The sequence below is a fragment of the Didymella exigua genome (assembly GCF_010094145.1).
Source record: "Didymella exigua CBS 183.55 unplaced genomic scaffold M421scaffold_31, whole genome shotgun sequence".
NCBI lineage: Eukaryota > Fungi > Ascomycota > Dothideomycetes > Pleosporales > Didymellaceae > Didymella > Didymella exigua.
The window spans coordinates 56,196-69,933 of NW_022984805.1; the positions used below are offsets into that span (position 1 = coordinate 56,196).

General features: G+C 52.0%; 5 protein-coding genes across 5 annotated transcripts in view; 2 read left to right on the forward strand and 3 right to left on the reverse strand.

Moving 5' to 3' along the window:
- The window catches only part of M421DRAFT_260612 (uncharacterized protein), a 4,694-nt gene extending 2,296 nt beyond the window's left edge, over nucleotides 1-2,398 (forward strand). Inside the window, exon 2 of the mRNA XM_033588688.1 lies at nucleotides 1-2,398. This exon is cut by the window's left edge and continues 1 nt beyond it. Within this exon, the coding sequence (XP_033445433.1) occupies nucleotides 1-2,216 (2,216 nt within the window). The 3' untranslated portion in view covers nucleotides 2,217-2,398.
- Nucleotides 2,399-2,939: 541 nt separating this feature from the next.
- On the forward strand, nucleotides 2,940-6,344 carry M421DRAFT_260615 (Coatomer, beta' subunit). Its single transcript, XM_033588689.1, has 9 exons — nucleotides 2,940-3,195; nucleotides 3,244-3,277; nucleotides 3,332-3,337; nucleotides 3,388-3,432; nucleotides 3,482-3,595; nucleotides 3,653-3,783; nucleotides 3,834-3,879; nucleotides 3,933-5,100; nucleotides 5,148-6,344. The coding sequence occupies exons 1-9, from the start codon at nucleotides 3,178-3,180 to the stop codon at nucleotides 6,160-6,162; spliced, it is 2,577 nt and encodes an 858-aa protein (XP_033445434.1). The 5' UTR covers nucleotides 2,940-3,177; the 3' UTR covers nucleotides 6,163-6,344.
- Nucleotides 6,345-6,526: 182 nt separating this feature from the next.
- On the reverse strand, nucleotides 6,527-7,153 carry M421DRAFT_94830 (RmlC-like cupin; the record flags this gene model as incomplete). Its single annotated transcript, XM_033598242.1, has 1 exon — nucleotides 6,527-7,153. The coding sequence occupies one exon, from the start codon at nucleotides 7,151-7,153 to the stop codon at nucleotides 6,527-6,529; it is 627 nt and encodes a 208-aa protein (XP_033445435.1).
- A 1,018-nt stretch (nucleotides 7,154-8,171) lies between these two features.
- Nucleotides 8,172-9,577, reverse strand: M421DRAFT_423965 (arsenate resistance ArsH). The gene is made up of 2 exons (XM_033593611.1): nucleotides 9,140-9,577; nucleotides 8,172-9,082 (listed from the first exon to the last, which is right to left on the reverse strand). The coding sequence occupies exons 1-2, from the start codon at nucleotides 9,436-9,438 to the stop codon at nucleotides 8,446-8,448; spliced, it is 936 nt and encodes a 311-aa protein (XP_033445436.1). The 5' UTR covers nucleotides 9,439-9,577; the 3' UTR covers nucleotides 8,172-8,445.
- Nucleotides 9,578-11,937: 2,360 nt separating this feature from the next.
- M421DRAFT_70386 (DDE-domain-containing protein) lies at nucleotides 11,938-13,259 on the reverse strand (the record flags this gene model as incomplete). The annotated part of the gene is made up of 2 exons (XM_033596703.1): nucleotides 11,938-13,133; nucleotides 13,199-13,259. Coding segments are annotated over 2 exons (1,257 nt in total), but the record flags the coding sequence as incomplete, so codon positions are not given.
- Between the last annotated feature and the right edge of the window lie 479 nt (nucleotides 13,260-13,738).

Sequence of the window (13,738 nt, forward strand, 5' to 3'; positions counted from 1 at the left end):
CTGAGCCTACCCAGGGTGCCTCTACGGGTCTCCTTCCCCCTGCATCTGCGATCGTGCTGCCTACAGGCGATCTCTCTTCGCCCGCCCAGAGCCCTGATGCTGTTCCCACATCTCAGGCGGCCTCTACTGGTGGTCTTGTTGGCTCTCTCTTGTCGTCACTTCTTGGTGCCGAGCCTACACCTACCTCAGATGTCGAGTCTGGTATTCTTCCCAGCGATAGTGTAGTGCCTACTGGTGTCTCCAGCGGCGGTATCATCATTGGCATTACCACAGCGCTCGGCACGGAGACCGCATCTGCGTCGACTCCTATCACCAGCGGAGCTTCAGGTGCTATACCCACCTCGGAGGGTGCTCCTGCCAGCTCTGGCCTTCTCGACCTGTCTTCGCTCCTATCTTCATTGGTCTCTGAGGTCCCACCAACTGGCGTACTTCCCAGCTTTGGCTTTGCCAACCCCACTGCTCCTGCCTCGGCCTCGACCACTCCTCCGCCATCGGCTTCTGGTCTCTTGCCGTCGGTCGCTCCCTCCATTATTTCCGAGCTGTCCAGCCTTCTGTCGTCCGCTGTCTCTGCTGTACCCACTGGCTCTGATCGCCCGAGCTTGATCTCCAGCTTGGTGTCCAGCGCTGAGTCTGCCCTCACTTCGGCCTCTATCCTGCCAACTGGCACTCTCCCCGTGCCCATCCCAACCTCAGACATCAGCAGCATTGCTTCCAGCATCGCGTCTGACTTCTCTTCCGGCCTTGTCTCATCTGGCATCCTGCCTTCGGTAACAGTCTCAGGCTCAGTCACACCTTCGGCAAGCGTCTCACTGTCCGCCTCTTCGGGTGTCTTGCCTTCTTTCACATTATCCGGATCAGGTGTGTCTTCTGGCATTGTCCCGTCGACTTCGGTTGGTACCGCTGTCTCGTCGAGCGCTACCATCTCGCCGAGCGAGTCTGTCAGCATCCCGTCTTCCATTCCCGCTTCTGAGAGTCCCTCCTCTGGCCTCGTCTCGAGCAGTACGGTACCCACCGCTTCCACTTCTGAGTCCACATCAGCTGCTACAGGCTCCGCTTCCCTATCTGCTTCAGGAACTGTATCGTTCACATCGGAGTCCTCTGTCGCACCTTCTGCTTCTCTTTCAGCATCAGAGACTCTGTCGGCGTCAGCATCTGCACCTGCGTCCGTCAGCGTCACAGCATCTGCTAGCAGCACCTTCCTTAGCGACTCGGCTACGCTCTCGATTCCTACAACCCCCTCAGCCACCAGCTCGCAGAGTCCCATTCGTACTGTTGCGCCCACTGCCACCAACACCGATACCTCCCTTACCGTTCTCACAAGTATTGTCCAGGAGGCCTCCACGGTTGCTTCGCCGACTGCTTCAACCAGCGTTGGCATTCCCTCGAGTCTGCCAAGGATGATTGCCCCCCCTGATGGCGTTCCCGGCGAGGTCTCTGATGACAGCTTCATGGGCCAGGTGTGCTTCAAGTGGCCATTGAACTACCCCTTCGTGTCTGGCAGCGAGGACAACGGCAATCAGATCTTCCACTACCTGCCCATAGCTATCGCAGATGGTCTCAACATCTCCACCTCTGACGTCAAGAACTACGGACTGAAGCCTCTGGACACCACACAGTACCAGGGCTTCATCACTACTATGGCGATGTTCACCATTCCCAAGGACTTGCAGACCAAGCTCGCCGCTCAGCTTCGTAACCCTGCTGATCCATTCTGGCACAACAAGGACTCCACTGTCAATGATCTGACCAACTTGATCAACACTGCATGCCCTCTCGCAGCTGGCGGTACCATGTCTGGCGGTTCCAACGTCGCTGGTGGTGACCCTGCCGCGACATCCATTGGAGGCGCCGGTGATGGTGGTGCCTTGGGAGGGGATGCCGGTGCCAGCCGCAAGATCAACCCGACCAGTGCAGGTATTGCGACCGGCGCCATTGTTGGAGCCATGGCCTACGGTGCGGCTATGTTCTTCGTCGCTCGCAGGTACCGCAACAAGCGCATCGCTCACCAGCGCTCCAGCTCCGTCCCTAGCACTAGCCGCATGACATACGGTTCCATTCCTGGTGGCGCGGCTGCCTGGATGCGTGGTGCCCGCGATGGCCGCATGACACCTGGTAGTCGCGGAAGCCATGGAAGTGCCAGCAGCCGAGGACAGAGCATCCGTACACAGCAGATCTCGGCTCCCGTCATGGCTGAGAACTCGCTAGGCTGGAACTGAGTGTTTGTCCGTCGACACCGTTTACTTGCAGGATCTCGAGTCAGCTGTTCAGCGCGCGCATAGCCAGACCACATGTGCTTCGATCTCAGCATCTATCTCGCGAACCGATCCATCCATGCTAGCATTTGCATCTCGCACCTAGCGCACACAACTCTCTCACATATTGTCGCTTATTATGTTCGGACACTCTCGCTACACCCGTGTAACCTCTATACCATACTTTAACATATTTCGAATCTTTTTGTATATTCACTTCTTAGATACCAGTCTTTGCTAGCCGCAAGACCGTTTTTTCCTCTTGTTGATGCACGGATGGCGACTGCCATGGACGACGGAAGGCTTGGAGCATGATTCAGAGTATCTATTACGCCGTTGCAGCAGAGCCATTGGAAGAGTGCAGTTGGCACTTGTGGGGAGGCCATCTCGAGTAAATAGCCGTAGAGGAGAATTGAGACAAGTTCACACAACTGCTACTCGTTACTACGAAATATGCTGTGCTTCCAATGTGGCTTTTGCTCGAATTCAATGTGTCCTGTGCAACTGTCGCGCTTGTGCCCTGAGTTGGATTTGAGCGCGCCCCTTGAGACGTGCAACAAGGGCAATGATTTGACTGGCCGCCTCTCCTGGGGATAATATCAGACCACGTTTGCCTCGAAGAACCAGGGGACCAGGGCTGAACTTATGTTGCGCATGCTTGCCGTGATCAATGGTTTTCATTCTTGCCTCTTTCGGAAGTCGCCAAGCCCAGCAGCGGACACAGGTGCAGCATCGCGGAGGTGGACACGAAGCGGGCCCTTCCAACTTCGTACGCAACCGTTCTGTCCAGCGGTTTTGCCACGCCTCTTCCTTTCCAGAATCACGTCTCGTAATACGTGGTCTCCGCTTGCGCTCCTAGACTGGCTACAACAAGCCACGTCTTCCCGAACCCACCCCTCCACAACAATACACATAAGCTACGAAGATGCGTCTCGACGTGAAGGTATGCTAGCTACCGCCAGGAACTTGGGCAGTCACTCACTGGGAACAGAGGCAGCTCTTTGCGCGCTCGGAGCGAGTCAAGGGTAAGTTCAGCTTTGCGCCGAAAGTACTCGAGGTCTCATACTAATAACAGCCAGGCATTGGTAGGAATTGCGCTTCCACGAGTCGGCATCGATACTGATCAGCCTCAAAGACTTTCACCCGACTGAGCCTTGGATCCTCACAACGCTGTACAGCGGTATGCACAGCTACGATCAGACAATGGCGGTGGAAGCTGACGGTGGCAGGACACGTCCACATCTGGTCGTACATTTCGCAGTCGATCGTCAAGACATTTGAGCTCACCGATGTTCCCGTCCGTGCGGGTCGCTTCATTGCGAGGAAGAATTGGATTGTTGCAGGTGCGACAGCTCCGAGCATCATACTCCAGAGCATCTGTTGACGTGGCTCGACTACAGGATCTGATGACTTCCAAATGCGCGTATACAACTACAACACCTCTGAGAAGGTCACATCTTTCGAAGCACACCCCGACTATATCCGCGCAATTGCCGTGCACCCCACTCAGCCTTTCGTTCTGACCGCCAGTGTGAGTCTGCGCCAGGAAAGTGTTCAAGAACGAGACTGATGCGCCTCCAGGATGACATGACAATAAAGTTGTGGGACTGGGAGAAGGGCTGGAAGTGTACGGACATCGCAGGTCGAGAAGGCATAGATGAGTTGGCTGACAACGAGCAGGTGTACAAGAGTTTGCAGGCCATCAGCACTACGTTATGGGTATCGCGATCAACCCCAAGGACCCCAACACATTCGCCTCGGCTTGTCTCGACCGAACAGTGAAGATCTGGTCTCTCGGCAGCTCGACCCCCAATTTCACCCTTGAGGCGCACGAGACCAAGGGAGTCAACTTCGTTGACTATTACCCTCAATCCGACAAGCCTTACCTGCTCACAACTTCCGACGATAGGACCGTCAAGGTCTGGGATTACACAACAAAAGCGCTCATTGCGACGCTCGAGGGTCATACATCGAACGTCAGCTTTGCTGTCTACCACCCTGAGCTCCCTGTCATCATCTCTGGATCTGAGGACGGCACAATTAAGATCTGGCACTCTTCAACATATCGCCTGGAGCAGTCACTGAACTACGGCCTCGAGCGGTCATGGTGTGTGGCATCTCAAAAAAGCAAAAACGGCATCGCGCTTGGTTTCGATGACGGCGCTGTAGTCATCTCCATGGGTCGCGAGGAGCCAGCGGTCAGCATGGATGCTGGTGGCAAGGTTCTGTGGGCGAAGCATAACGATATCCTGGCAGCGACGATCAAGGGCAACGATTCGCTGAAGGACGCGGAACGACTCACACTACCTTCCAAGGACCTTGGCTCGACCGAAATCTACCCTCAATCTCTGCTGCACTCGCCGAATGGTCGTTTCGTCGCTGTTTGTGGCGATGGCGAGTATATCATCTACACCGCTTTGGCGCTCCGTAACCAGGCTTTTGGTTCTGCACTGGACTTTTGCTGGGCATCAAAAGATCACGACAAGGACTATGCTATCCGGGAATCGGCTACTAGTGTAAAAATCTTCCGCAATTTCAAGGAGCGAAGTGTCCTGAACGTCGGTTTCTCGGCTGACGGCCTGAGCGGTGGCGTTTTGCTCGGTGTGAAGGGCCAGGGAGGTATTGGATTCTACGACTGGGATTCTGGTGCCCTTGTCCGAAGGATAGAGGTCGAGCCCAAGAGCGTCTTCTGGTCCGAAAGTGGTGAGCTTGTCACATTAGCCACAGAAGACACATACTACGTCCTGCGCTACTCCAGGGAGAACTACTTGGAGGCGGTCCAAAATGGCGAAATCGACGAGGATGGTGCCGAGTCTGCCTTCGAGGTTATTTGTGACATCAATGAGAGGTATGCATCGAGACAAGCGCAATGAAACACAGCTAACATTCAGATAGTGTACGCACAGGTTGCTGGGTCGGCGACTGTTTCATCTACACCAACAGCACAAACCGCCTCAACTACCTGGTTGGTGACCAAACCTATACCATCTCCCACTTCGACTCGCCGCACTATCTTCTTGGATACCTCGCCCGCGACTCCAGAATCTACGTTGCTGACAAGGATGTCAACGTTGTATCATTTGCTCTGTCGCTCGCTGTTGTCGAGTACCAGACTTTGATCTTGCGAGGAGAGCTTGAGGCTGCAGAAGAGACATTACCATCTGTGCCGAAGGATCAAAACAACAAGATTGCGCGGTTCTTGGAAGGTCAAGGGTACAAGGAGATGGCTCTCAAGGTCGCTACAGACCCTGAGCACCGCTTCGATCTCGCTCTTTTGTTGGGTGACCTCCAGCAAGCCACCGAAATTGCGCGTGAGCAGGATACAGAGCATAAGTGGAAGACTGTTGGTGATGCAGCTCTGGCCGGCTGGGATATCAAGCTTGCACAGGAGTGCTTCGTCAAGGCCAAGGACTTGGGCTCGTTGTTGCTCCTCTACTCTGCCACCTCGGACGAGTCTGGCCTCCGCGAACTCGCTTCTCTGGCCGAGGCAGCGACAGCGAATAACGTTGCATTCTCCGCACTTTGGCAGATCGGTGATCTGCAAGCTTGCATTGACTTGCTCATCAAGACCAATCGCTTTTCTGAAGCCGTTCTCTTTTCGCAGACATATAAACCTAGTGCTACAGCAGGGCTTGTCAAGCAGTGGAAGGCTAGCTTGGAGAAGGAAAACAAGATCAAAGTTTCCAAGCTCATTGGTATGCCACCTCAGGATGGTGAGGGAGACGAGGAAATGTTCCCTGAATGGGACGAGTACTTACGTATGGAGCGTGAGGGCGGCGTCATTCAGGACCTTTTGGTGCAGGATGACGAAGTTGATGCTGAGGCTGAAGATGAGGTCGCTGAAGCTGCTGAAGCCGTTGAGGAGGAGGAAGAGGATGACGATGATGAAGAAGAGGACGACAACGAGTAGGCAAATGCCTCTAAGTTATGTTTGAATGGAGTCATGTTGAAAGACAAGTTTTGATGACTGGGGAGCGTTCGGCATAGCTACGGTAGCCAAAACGACATGCATCATCTACAATAACACTTTGTTCGGTGTTCTGTGGTCGGCGACAATCTTTCCTGCCACTTGGAATCGTCGAATACAGCGACGGTTGCTTTTGCCCTTGGACGCCCTTTGCCATCGTTCTACACCTGCTATCCTCATCATATGGATCCTGGGTACACTTCGATCTTGACAGGCCTTCACTTCCGTACGGCTTCCAATGCCTCCAGGTTTCACGATCGTGATACCTGCCGATGCAGTACCTTCTCCTCCAACCTCATCGTCGTCCTTACGCGCCCGCACCATCCGGGTGCGTAGGATCAATCCACTTCACACTCTCAGGGACCTCCACAGGCTCCAAGCCCGGCAAATTGATCGCCACTGCCTCACTATCACTGCGCATAAGCACACACTCCAGCTTCTCGTCATCACTCGCATTGATCTCCTGATGCGGCACATATGGCGGCACGAAGATGAAATCACCCGGCCCCGCTTCCGCTGTGAACTCCAGCTTCTCGCCCCACCGCATGCGCGCCCTACCTTTCAGCACGTAGATCACCGACTCCAGATGCCCGTGGTGGTGCGCGCCAGTCTTCGCGCCCGCGTGGATGTGCACCGTGCCTGCCCACAGCTTCTGCGCGCCCACCCGCGCGAGATTTATTGCTGCGGAGCGGTCCATGCCCGGTGTTGTGTGGGCACCGCCCACGGGTTCTAGCGAGTCGCCGGGGATTACGCGCACGCCTGTCATTTTCCAGGCGTCTTCTGGTGCGGGAGGAGGATGCTCATGGGAGAGGGAGTGGGAGCGAGAGGGCTCGTGACTGTGATCTTGGCTGTGGGAGTGTGATGCTTCTGCTTCTGTTGGTAGGTGATGGTCTGAAGTTGGCGGGACGGAAGTTGAGCCGCTCAAGGAAGCCATTTTGGTGGGATTTGGAATATATGTCAGGAGAGAAAGGTATCCTGACGAGTATTCAAGTTGGGGTGGTGGCTTCAGAGGTGCTCTTGTGTTTGATGCGAGTCTGAATGGTTGTCCAATGTCCGGAGTGTGATTTGAATGCTTGAGTCTGTTACTCCACTATCGGGGCAACAGGTAGATGCCAGGAATGACAACAGATTGAAGAGATGTTGCGTGCTTGTACTGTGGATCTGGTTAGGCGTTCAGTAGCTTCAAGTGGGGTGGGTGCGGGGACGGTGACCTCGGCTGCGGCTTCTTGATCGGGCTCTGTTGACGATAGGTATCACGATCCGTACTTTTACCTGGGAGGTGACATACTGCGCACTTATGCCTTATGACACGATAAAGCGCGAATCACATGACAAGACAGTACCAAAGGCGCGATCTAATTGCTATGGGTGTTTCTTCGCAAACCTGTCGAGAATACGACGCCATCGACAACGAAACATCGGACAAAGAGAAAAGCATCCATTCGATATCAAAATGCAAGTGAGGCTTGATGAAGCCTGGGTGTATGAGGGTGTGATAACGGGACCAATGTCCCTCACATAGCGCACACCTTGACACGAAGGAATTTGGGTTCTCACTGCGAGAAGATGAGGCATACAGTCCATAAGTCGAGCCAAATGGGGGTTTGGGTTCATTTCAAGCACTCTAACAGCTTTTCAAGAGAGATATGGCCATTAGGAAAGTGGGTGTCCAAAACAGTACTTTCAGGAAGTGGTGATCAAGAGTAGAAGCCAGAGATCATGACTGTATCGCACTGTAAAGAACTTCGCAGCATCAAAATACCCACGTGAGACGAGTGCTCAAAGGGCATGGTACCACTTGCCCACGATATGTAGCTGGTCTTATCCACTGTACGAAGTTGTTGTCACGATCACTTCGGACTTGGGCCTTTGTGCTTCCCATCGAGCCTGAGCGGATGTTCACAGAATCACAGAGTTTCACAAACGCAGTGTCTCAGACGAACGATTGTGGGATCGAAATCGAAATCTACCGACATAGCTGGATCCAAGAACATCAAGGAGCTGGAAGTTCGAAATAGCTCAAATCAGTAAATTAAAACCCTCATACGCGCGGTGAGACATGGGTCACTGGAGGGTTTCAAATCGAAGAGGACAACGCACTCGCGTTGTTCGATCTTTTTGTAACTTGTCCGTTGCATTGCGCGGCCCCAGATGGCGAAATCTAACGCATGGCGGTCTGTGTTGCAAACGCTCTATCACGCTTAGTGCACCCAGCCCTTTGTAGCATCACATCTTCTTGAGGTCCGGTAGCCCATTCTCGTCTTGCGCCCTTGCTAATCTCTCCTTCTCTTCCTTGCTGCGTCTCTCCTCCCTTTCGCTACATCTGTCTCCAAACAAATCGAAGTGCGGTCGCATGACCAGCGTATATTTGACAAACTCTTCCATACAGTCCACAAGTCGATCTCTGTTACCGCCCGGCATCAAGCGGCTTCCTCCTTCGACGTCCTCTGGCTCGGTGAATTGCTTGTAAGCCATGGGAATAGAGCTCTGGTTTGGAATGACGAACATGCGCATCCAGCGCCCGAGGATACGCAGTGTATTTACGGTGTTGAAGGACTGCGAGCCGCCAGACACCTGTGCAATTGCCAGAGTCCGTCCTTGTGTGGGGCGGACGGAGCCTGTTGATAGCGGTATCCAATCAATCTGGTTCTTGAAGACGGCTGTCACATTGCCGTGCTGCTCCGGGCTGATCCAAATGTGCCCATCGCTCCACTTGCTGAGCTCACGCAGCTCTTGAACTTTTGGATGCGAATGTTGCTCGTCGTCTTTCACCGGGAGTCCATGTGGATCGTACATGCGAACGTCACAACCGAGGCGAAACAATACTCTACTGGCTTCGAAACACAGGAGGCGCGAATAAGAGCTTTTTGTGGTCAGCAAAAAACACCCCTGCTAACATCATCATAATTTGAACTCTTACCGATTGCGCATGCTGCCATGCAGGACAAGCACTCTGAGTCTATCCTGATCGCCATTCAAGGTTTGACTCTCAACCATCTTCAGTGCTGTGCTCAATTCTAATTGAGAGACCCAGTCATTATTTGATGTCTCTTCGTCGAGCAAGAATGGCCTGTAGCTTTTCCGGATTTCGGAATCGTCTTGTGATTGAGGGATAGCGAAAGATCGTTTGCGATAAGCTGGGTCTATCTCAAGCTCTCTTCTGGCGCGTTCTGCTGCTGTATTGTTCAGGTCGCCGTTTGCCATCCTTGGCGCAGACATTTGGAAGGGACGAATCGTGGCAGTCGTGCTTGCGCTTGTAGTTCGAATCGCGGCTCGCAAGAGATTCATCGGCCGGTTGCGTGCAGCCACAGGTCTTGAGACTGTACAAAAACGTTCTGGAGGCTTTCTGGAAGTTTTCTGGAAGTATTATGCAAGAAGAAACATCACAGGGTTTATGCAACTTCAACTAAGGCTAAGCCGAATGGCGATCCGGTAGGTCACCCGTTTGATATTATTCGCTGTGGCCCCACTACCAATTGCCACTAAATCAGGCACACGAGGCTAAGCATCAAGCACCATGTTTGTTGTCCGCAATACACTCTTGGCTTGTACCACGCTGGTTTCTGGTGTATTGCAGTACAATGTTCCATCAGCCCGTGCACGGCATCAGCTCGTTCACGCTTTTCAGCAAAACCAACACTCACACAACGAAATCCTATATTAATTTACTCAACGCCATGCCAGAATTAGACAATGCCCTTGAAGCCCTAGGTCTATAGAAGTCAGGCAAATTATGTCTCTACGCTCAAACTGCAAAAAAATAACGTACCTCATGGGCGAGCTGATCATTCTGCCAAGACCAAACTAATCTGCCACCCTGTTATGGCCTGCATTGGCCCACGTTAGCCTTGTATTTAGTAGTACAGCATACAACGTACCTCACGGGCGAGCCGATCACACGGGCGAGCCAATCACTCTGCCAAGACCACACTAATATTCTACCTAGGCTGGCGGATGGGTATGCTCTAAAGTCCTGTTTGAGTACCCCCCTAACTCAGCTAATACTAGGCCAATTTAGGCGAATAAGGTCTTGTTTTAAAGGAAATTACATGTAACGTACCTCACAAGCGAGCTGATCACCCAAGCGAGCTGATCACTTTTGCCAAGACGACACCAACACTGCACCTACTTTGCAATATTACAGCACACACCAATACTATATCACACTAACGTACCTCACGGGCGACTGGCCGGCCTGGGCGAGTGACCGGATTTTGCTAAGACCACACTAAACTTCAACTTCTCTTGCATATTATAGCAAGTTACTGCAAGTTAGGCTGGCGGATGGGTAGGGTATGCTTTTTTACGTTTTGGCTTATAGCTTCTTAACTAGCAGAGATACGCTTACATAATCTATTATTTGATAGAAGCGCCTAGTATTGCGCCTTCTAATAAAAAAAGAATTAGCTTATTCTGCCTAGTATTAGCTAAGTTATTAACACTACCTAGCAAAGTATACCTATTAATAGGTATGCTTGCTAGGTACCCCCCCTTTTTTAACCTTTTCTAGCCTCTAGCTTGTGCAGTTTAATAGTTATAACAAAACCCTCTACTATAGAAATGTAGAGGTAGTTTTTCTCTTTCTTTTAAGCCCTATTTTGCTAGAATCCATGTATTATTGACAAAGTTTTGGGGGGTACCCACGAAGGACGTTGGAGTATACCCATTCCGCCAGCCTACTTTACTGCATGTTCGCGCGTTGTGCCCTGTCTTGCTACATGTGCCACAGCGCCTTAGAGACCAAGTGCTCCTATCAACACGCGACCTCTTCTTTGCCTTCTTCCTATCACTACAGGCCTTAAACTCCTTTAGAGTAGTTAGCTGCACTCCCTTAGCAAAGACTAGAGTCCCCTCTTGCTGTAATTGCTTCCTTTTGTGTGATTTACAACGTGTGGCAGCCTTGTTAGCTGCCTGTAGGTTAGCAACCTAGTTGCGCACTAAAACTAGTGAATGCGCCATTAGCTCTGCGCCTTTAGTAAGCTAATTAAGAGCATTAACTATAGATGTTGGCAAGCTATTAGCGTGTCTCTAAATCCTCTCTTAAATTAGCTTTAATTAAGACCTAAATTCTAGGGTGTTGCTTAGTGTTTTAGACTCCTACATACTGTTGTCCACAGTAGGTGGCGTTAGCGTGCGCAGCTGTACTTTAAGCTTTAATAGCACAGCCTCTAGGTTAAGTAGGACTAGGCCAGCACCTCTAAATCCCCCCTAGATGTTGCTCTCTATAATTAAGGCGTCAAAAGCCGCTTTGAAGCACAGCAAGAACTCAAGTTTGGTGATGCGAGTAATCTTGCTGCGCATCAGCCGCTCAGCTTGGCGGCTATAGGCCTTCTTCAACAGGGCAAAACAGCCTACGTTAAGTGGCTGCAGTAGGTGCGACGAGTGTGGAGGCATATACAGGGTAATAATCTTGTGTTCCTTGCAGTACTGGTAGAATTTGACTAAGTTGTGGCTCTTGTGGCTGTCTAGAATAAGCAGCTAATAGCTGCTAACAGTGCGCGCCTTTGTGTGCTTATTAAAGTGCTTCAACTACTTAACTCTAAGCTTGTTGTTAGTCTAGCTGTTGTTAGAGACATTAAGAACCTAGTTGTTAGGTAACATGTTTTACAAGCGAGCGGGCCATACAAGCGAGCGGGCCACCCTACCAACTTTGCGCACCTCTACAAGCGTATATCTCAACAACGTGGTAACATAATATATAGATGTTTGCAGAGTAAATTAAGCAGTATCTAATGTATCTTTTCTACACGTACGTGAGTTATGCCCAGTCTCTCTGCACCTTGTGCAGCGCGCGAGAGCCTGGCGGCTAAGGCCTGATCGCGCTCCTCCTTGACGCTCTTCACAAGAAATCTGCTGCTCAACCTCACTTTGAGCGAGTATATCCTCTCCCTCTCCCTTTGTTAAGGTCCCTCGCTTCTGTATACGCTTTTTCTTCCGTTGCTTACGCGCTGACGCTGCCTTGTTGGCTCGCTCAAGGCTGGTGATCTGATCGCGCATCAGCTCAGCAGAGAGTATCATCACCTTAGCGCCCTTCTTTAGCTGGTTAATTGCTTTAATAATAGAAGCTGGTGACGAGCTCTTATGCTGGCGTACGCGCTCACGTATAAAAATTAATTGAGCCTCAAGCTCGCACACGTTGCTCAATGTACGAGCCTCCAAGGGAGCCTCTAGTAGAGCAGCAGCTGGAGACGGCGTACGCAGCTGCACGTCTAGCTTCGATAGAACAGCGTCTGGCTGGAGAGGAACAAGGCCTGCGCCTCGAAAAGCTGAGCAGATATTGGCTGAGGTGAGCGATTGATTGAATGCTGCCTTAAACGCTGGCAGAAACTCGAGCTTAGTGATGTGGTTGATGTGGTGGCGGATCAGGCTCTCAACCTCACGACTGTACGCGCGCTTCAACGGCGAGAAGCAGCCAACGTCAAGCGGCTGCAGCAGGTGGGATGAGTGAGGTGGCATGCAGAGCGTGTAGATATTGTTCTCCTTGCAAAGCTCTTGAAACTCAAGAGAGTGGTGGCTCGCGTGGCCGTCAAGGATGAGCAGGCGGCGCGCACCAACGACGCGAGTCTTCGTGTGAGCGTTGAAGTGCTTCAGCCACTCTACGCCTAGCTCGTTGTTTGTCCAGCCATTGTCGCTAACTGCAATTGCCCAGTTGCGTGGGATATCCTCCTCGTACCAGGCAGAGAGGTGGTACTTGCCAGCAAAGATGAGGAATGGTGGGACTGACCAGCCAGCTGCGTTGATTGCAGCAATCAACGTCACCCACTCACGATTGCCTGGCTGGATAGCCTTTGGCCTGCCTCTCCTCTCTAACCCTGTCACGACGAGCTGAGTTGTGATCTTGCCTATCATAAAGCCAGCCTTGTCAAAGTTGTAGACGTCATCATCGCAGATGCTGTACTTAGCCTTTGTGTCCTCTACAAGCTTAAACCAGCTCCTAATTAGGGCTGGATCCTCACACTGGGCTCTCTGTCTATCGTACGCTCGATTGAAACGCGTCGTGAGACTGTCTGTACGCTTGACAAAGTTGCGCGGCCAGTGGACGCCTACCTGACCAGCGCCGCGCGCAGCCAGCAGCTTATCAGCCATATCACGTACAGCATCGTACGTAGGCGCAAATCCACGTGTATCCAAGTCGAGTATATGTCTGATAATCACCTCCTCCTCTAGCTTGGTGAGCTTCTTTGAGTTGGGCTGGCAATCGCGTTGGGCGCGCGTCCCAGCGCGTTGGCGTTGGAGGGTAGTTTAAGAGACTCCGTACGTATAGGCAGCAGATCTCTTAGTTGATATTTGGCGTTAATTAAGAGCTAAGATTACGAGGTTTACATCAGCCTCATGAGAGCTGTTTTAGCCGTGGTGGGAGGGGGCCATGGTTGATTGAAGTATACACGTTGCGCAAAGTTAGTGGGGTGGCCCGCTCGCTTGTATGGCCTGCTCGCTTGTAAAACATGTTATACTAGGCTCCTTATACTAGGCAGAGAGGTGGTGCTTGCTAGAGAAGATAATAAAGGGTGGGATAGAC

Bases quoted from the DNA above. Each gene is read 5' to 3' on its own strand.
- M421DRAFT_260615 (XM_033588689.1), top strand. The intron at 3,784-3,833 runs GTGAGTCTGCGC...ATGCGCCTCCAG, and splicing joins CTTTCGTTCTGACCGCCAGT to GATGACATGACAATAAAGTT. The intron at 3,880-3,932 runs GTACGGACATCG...GACAACGAGCAG, and splicing joins CTGGGAGAAGGGCTGGAAGT to GTGTACAAGAGTTTGCAGGC.
- M421DRAFT_423965 (XM_033593611.1), bottom strand. From the start codon at position 9,438: ATGTCTGCGCCAAGGATGGCAAACGGCGACCTGAACAATACAGCAGCA. The intron at 9,083-9,139 runs GTAAGAGTTCAA...GACCACAAAAAG, and splicing joins CATGGCAGCATGCGCAATCG to CTCTTATTCGCGCCTCCTGT.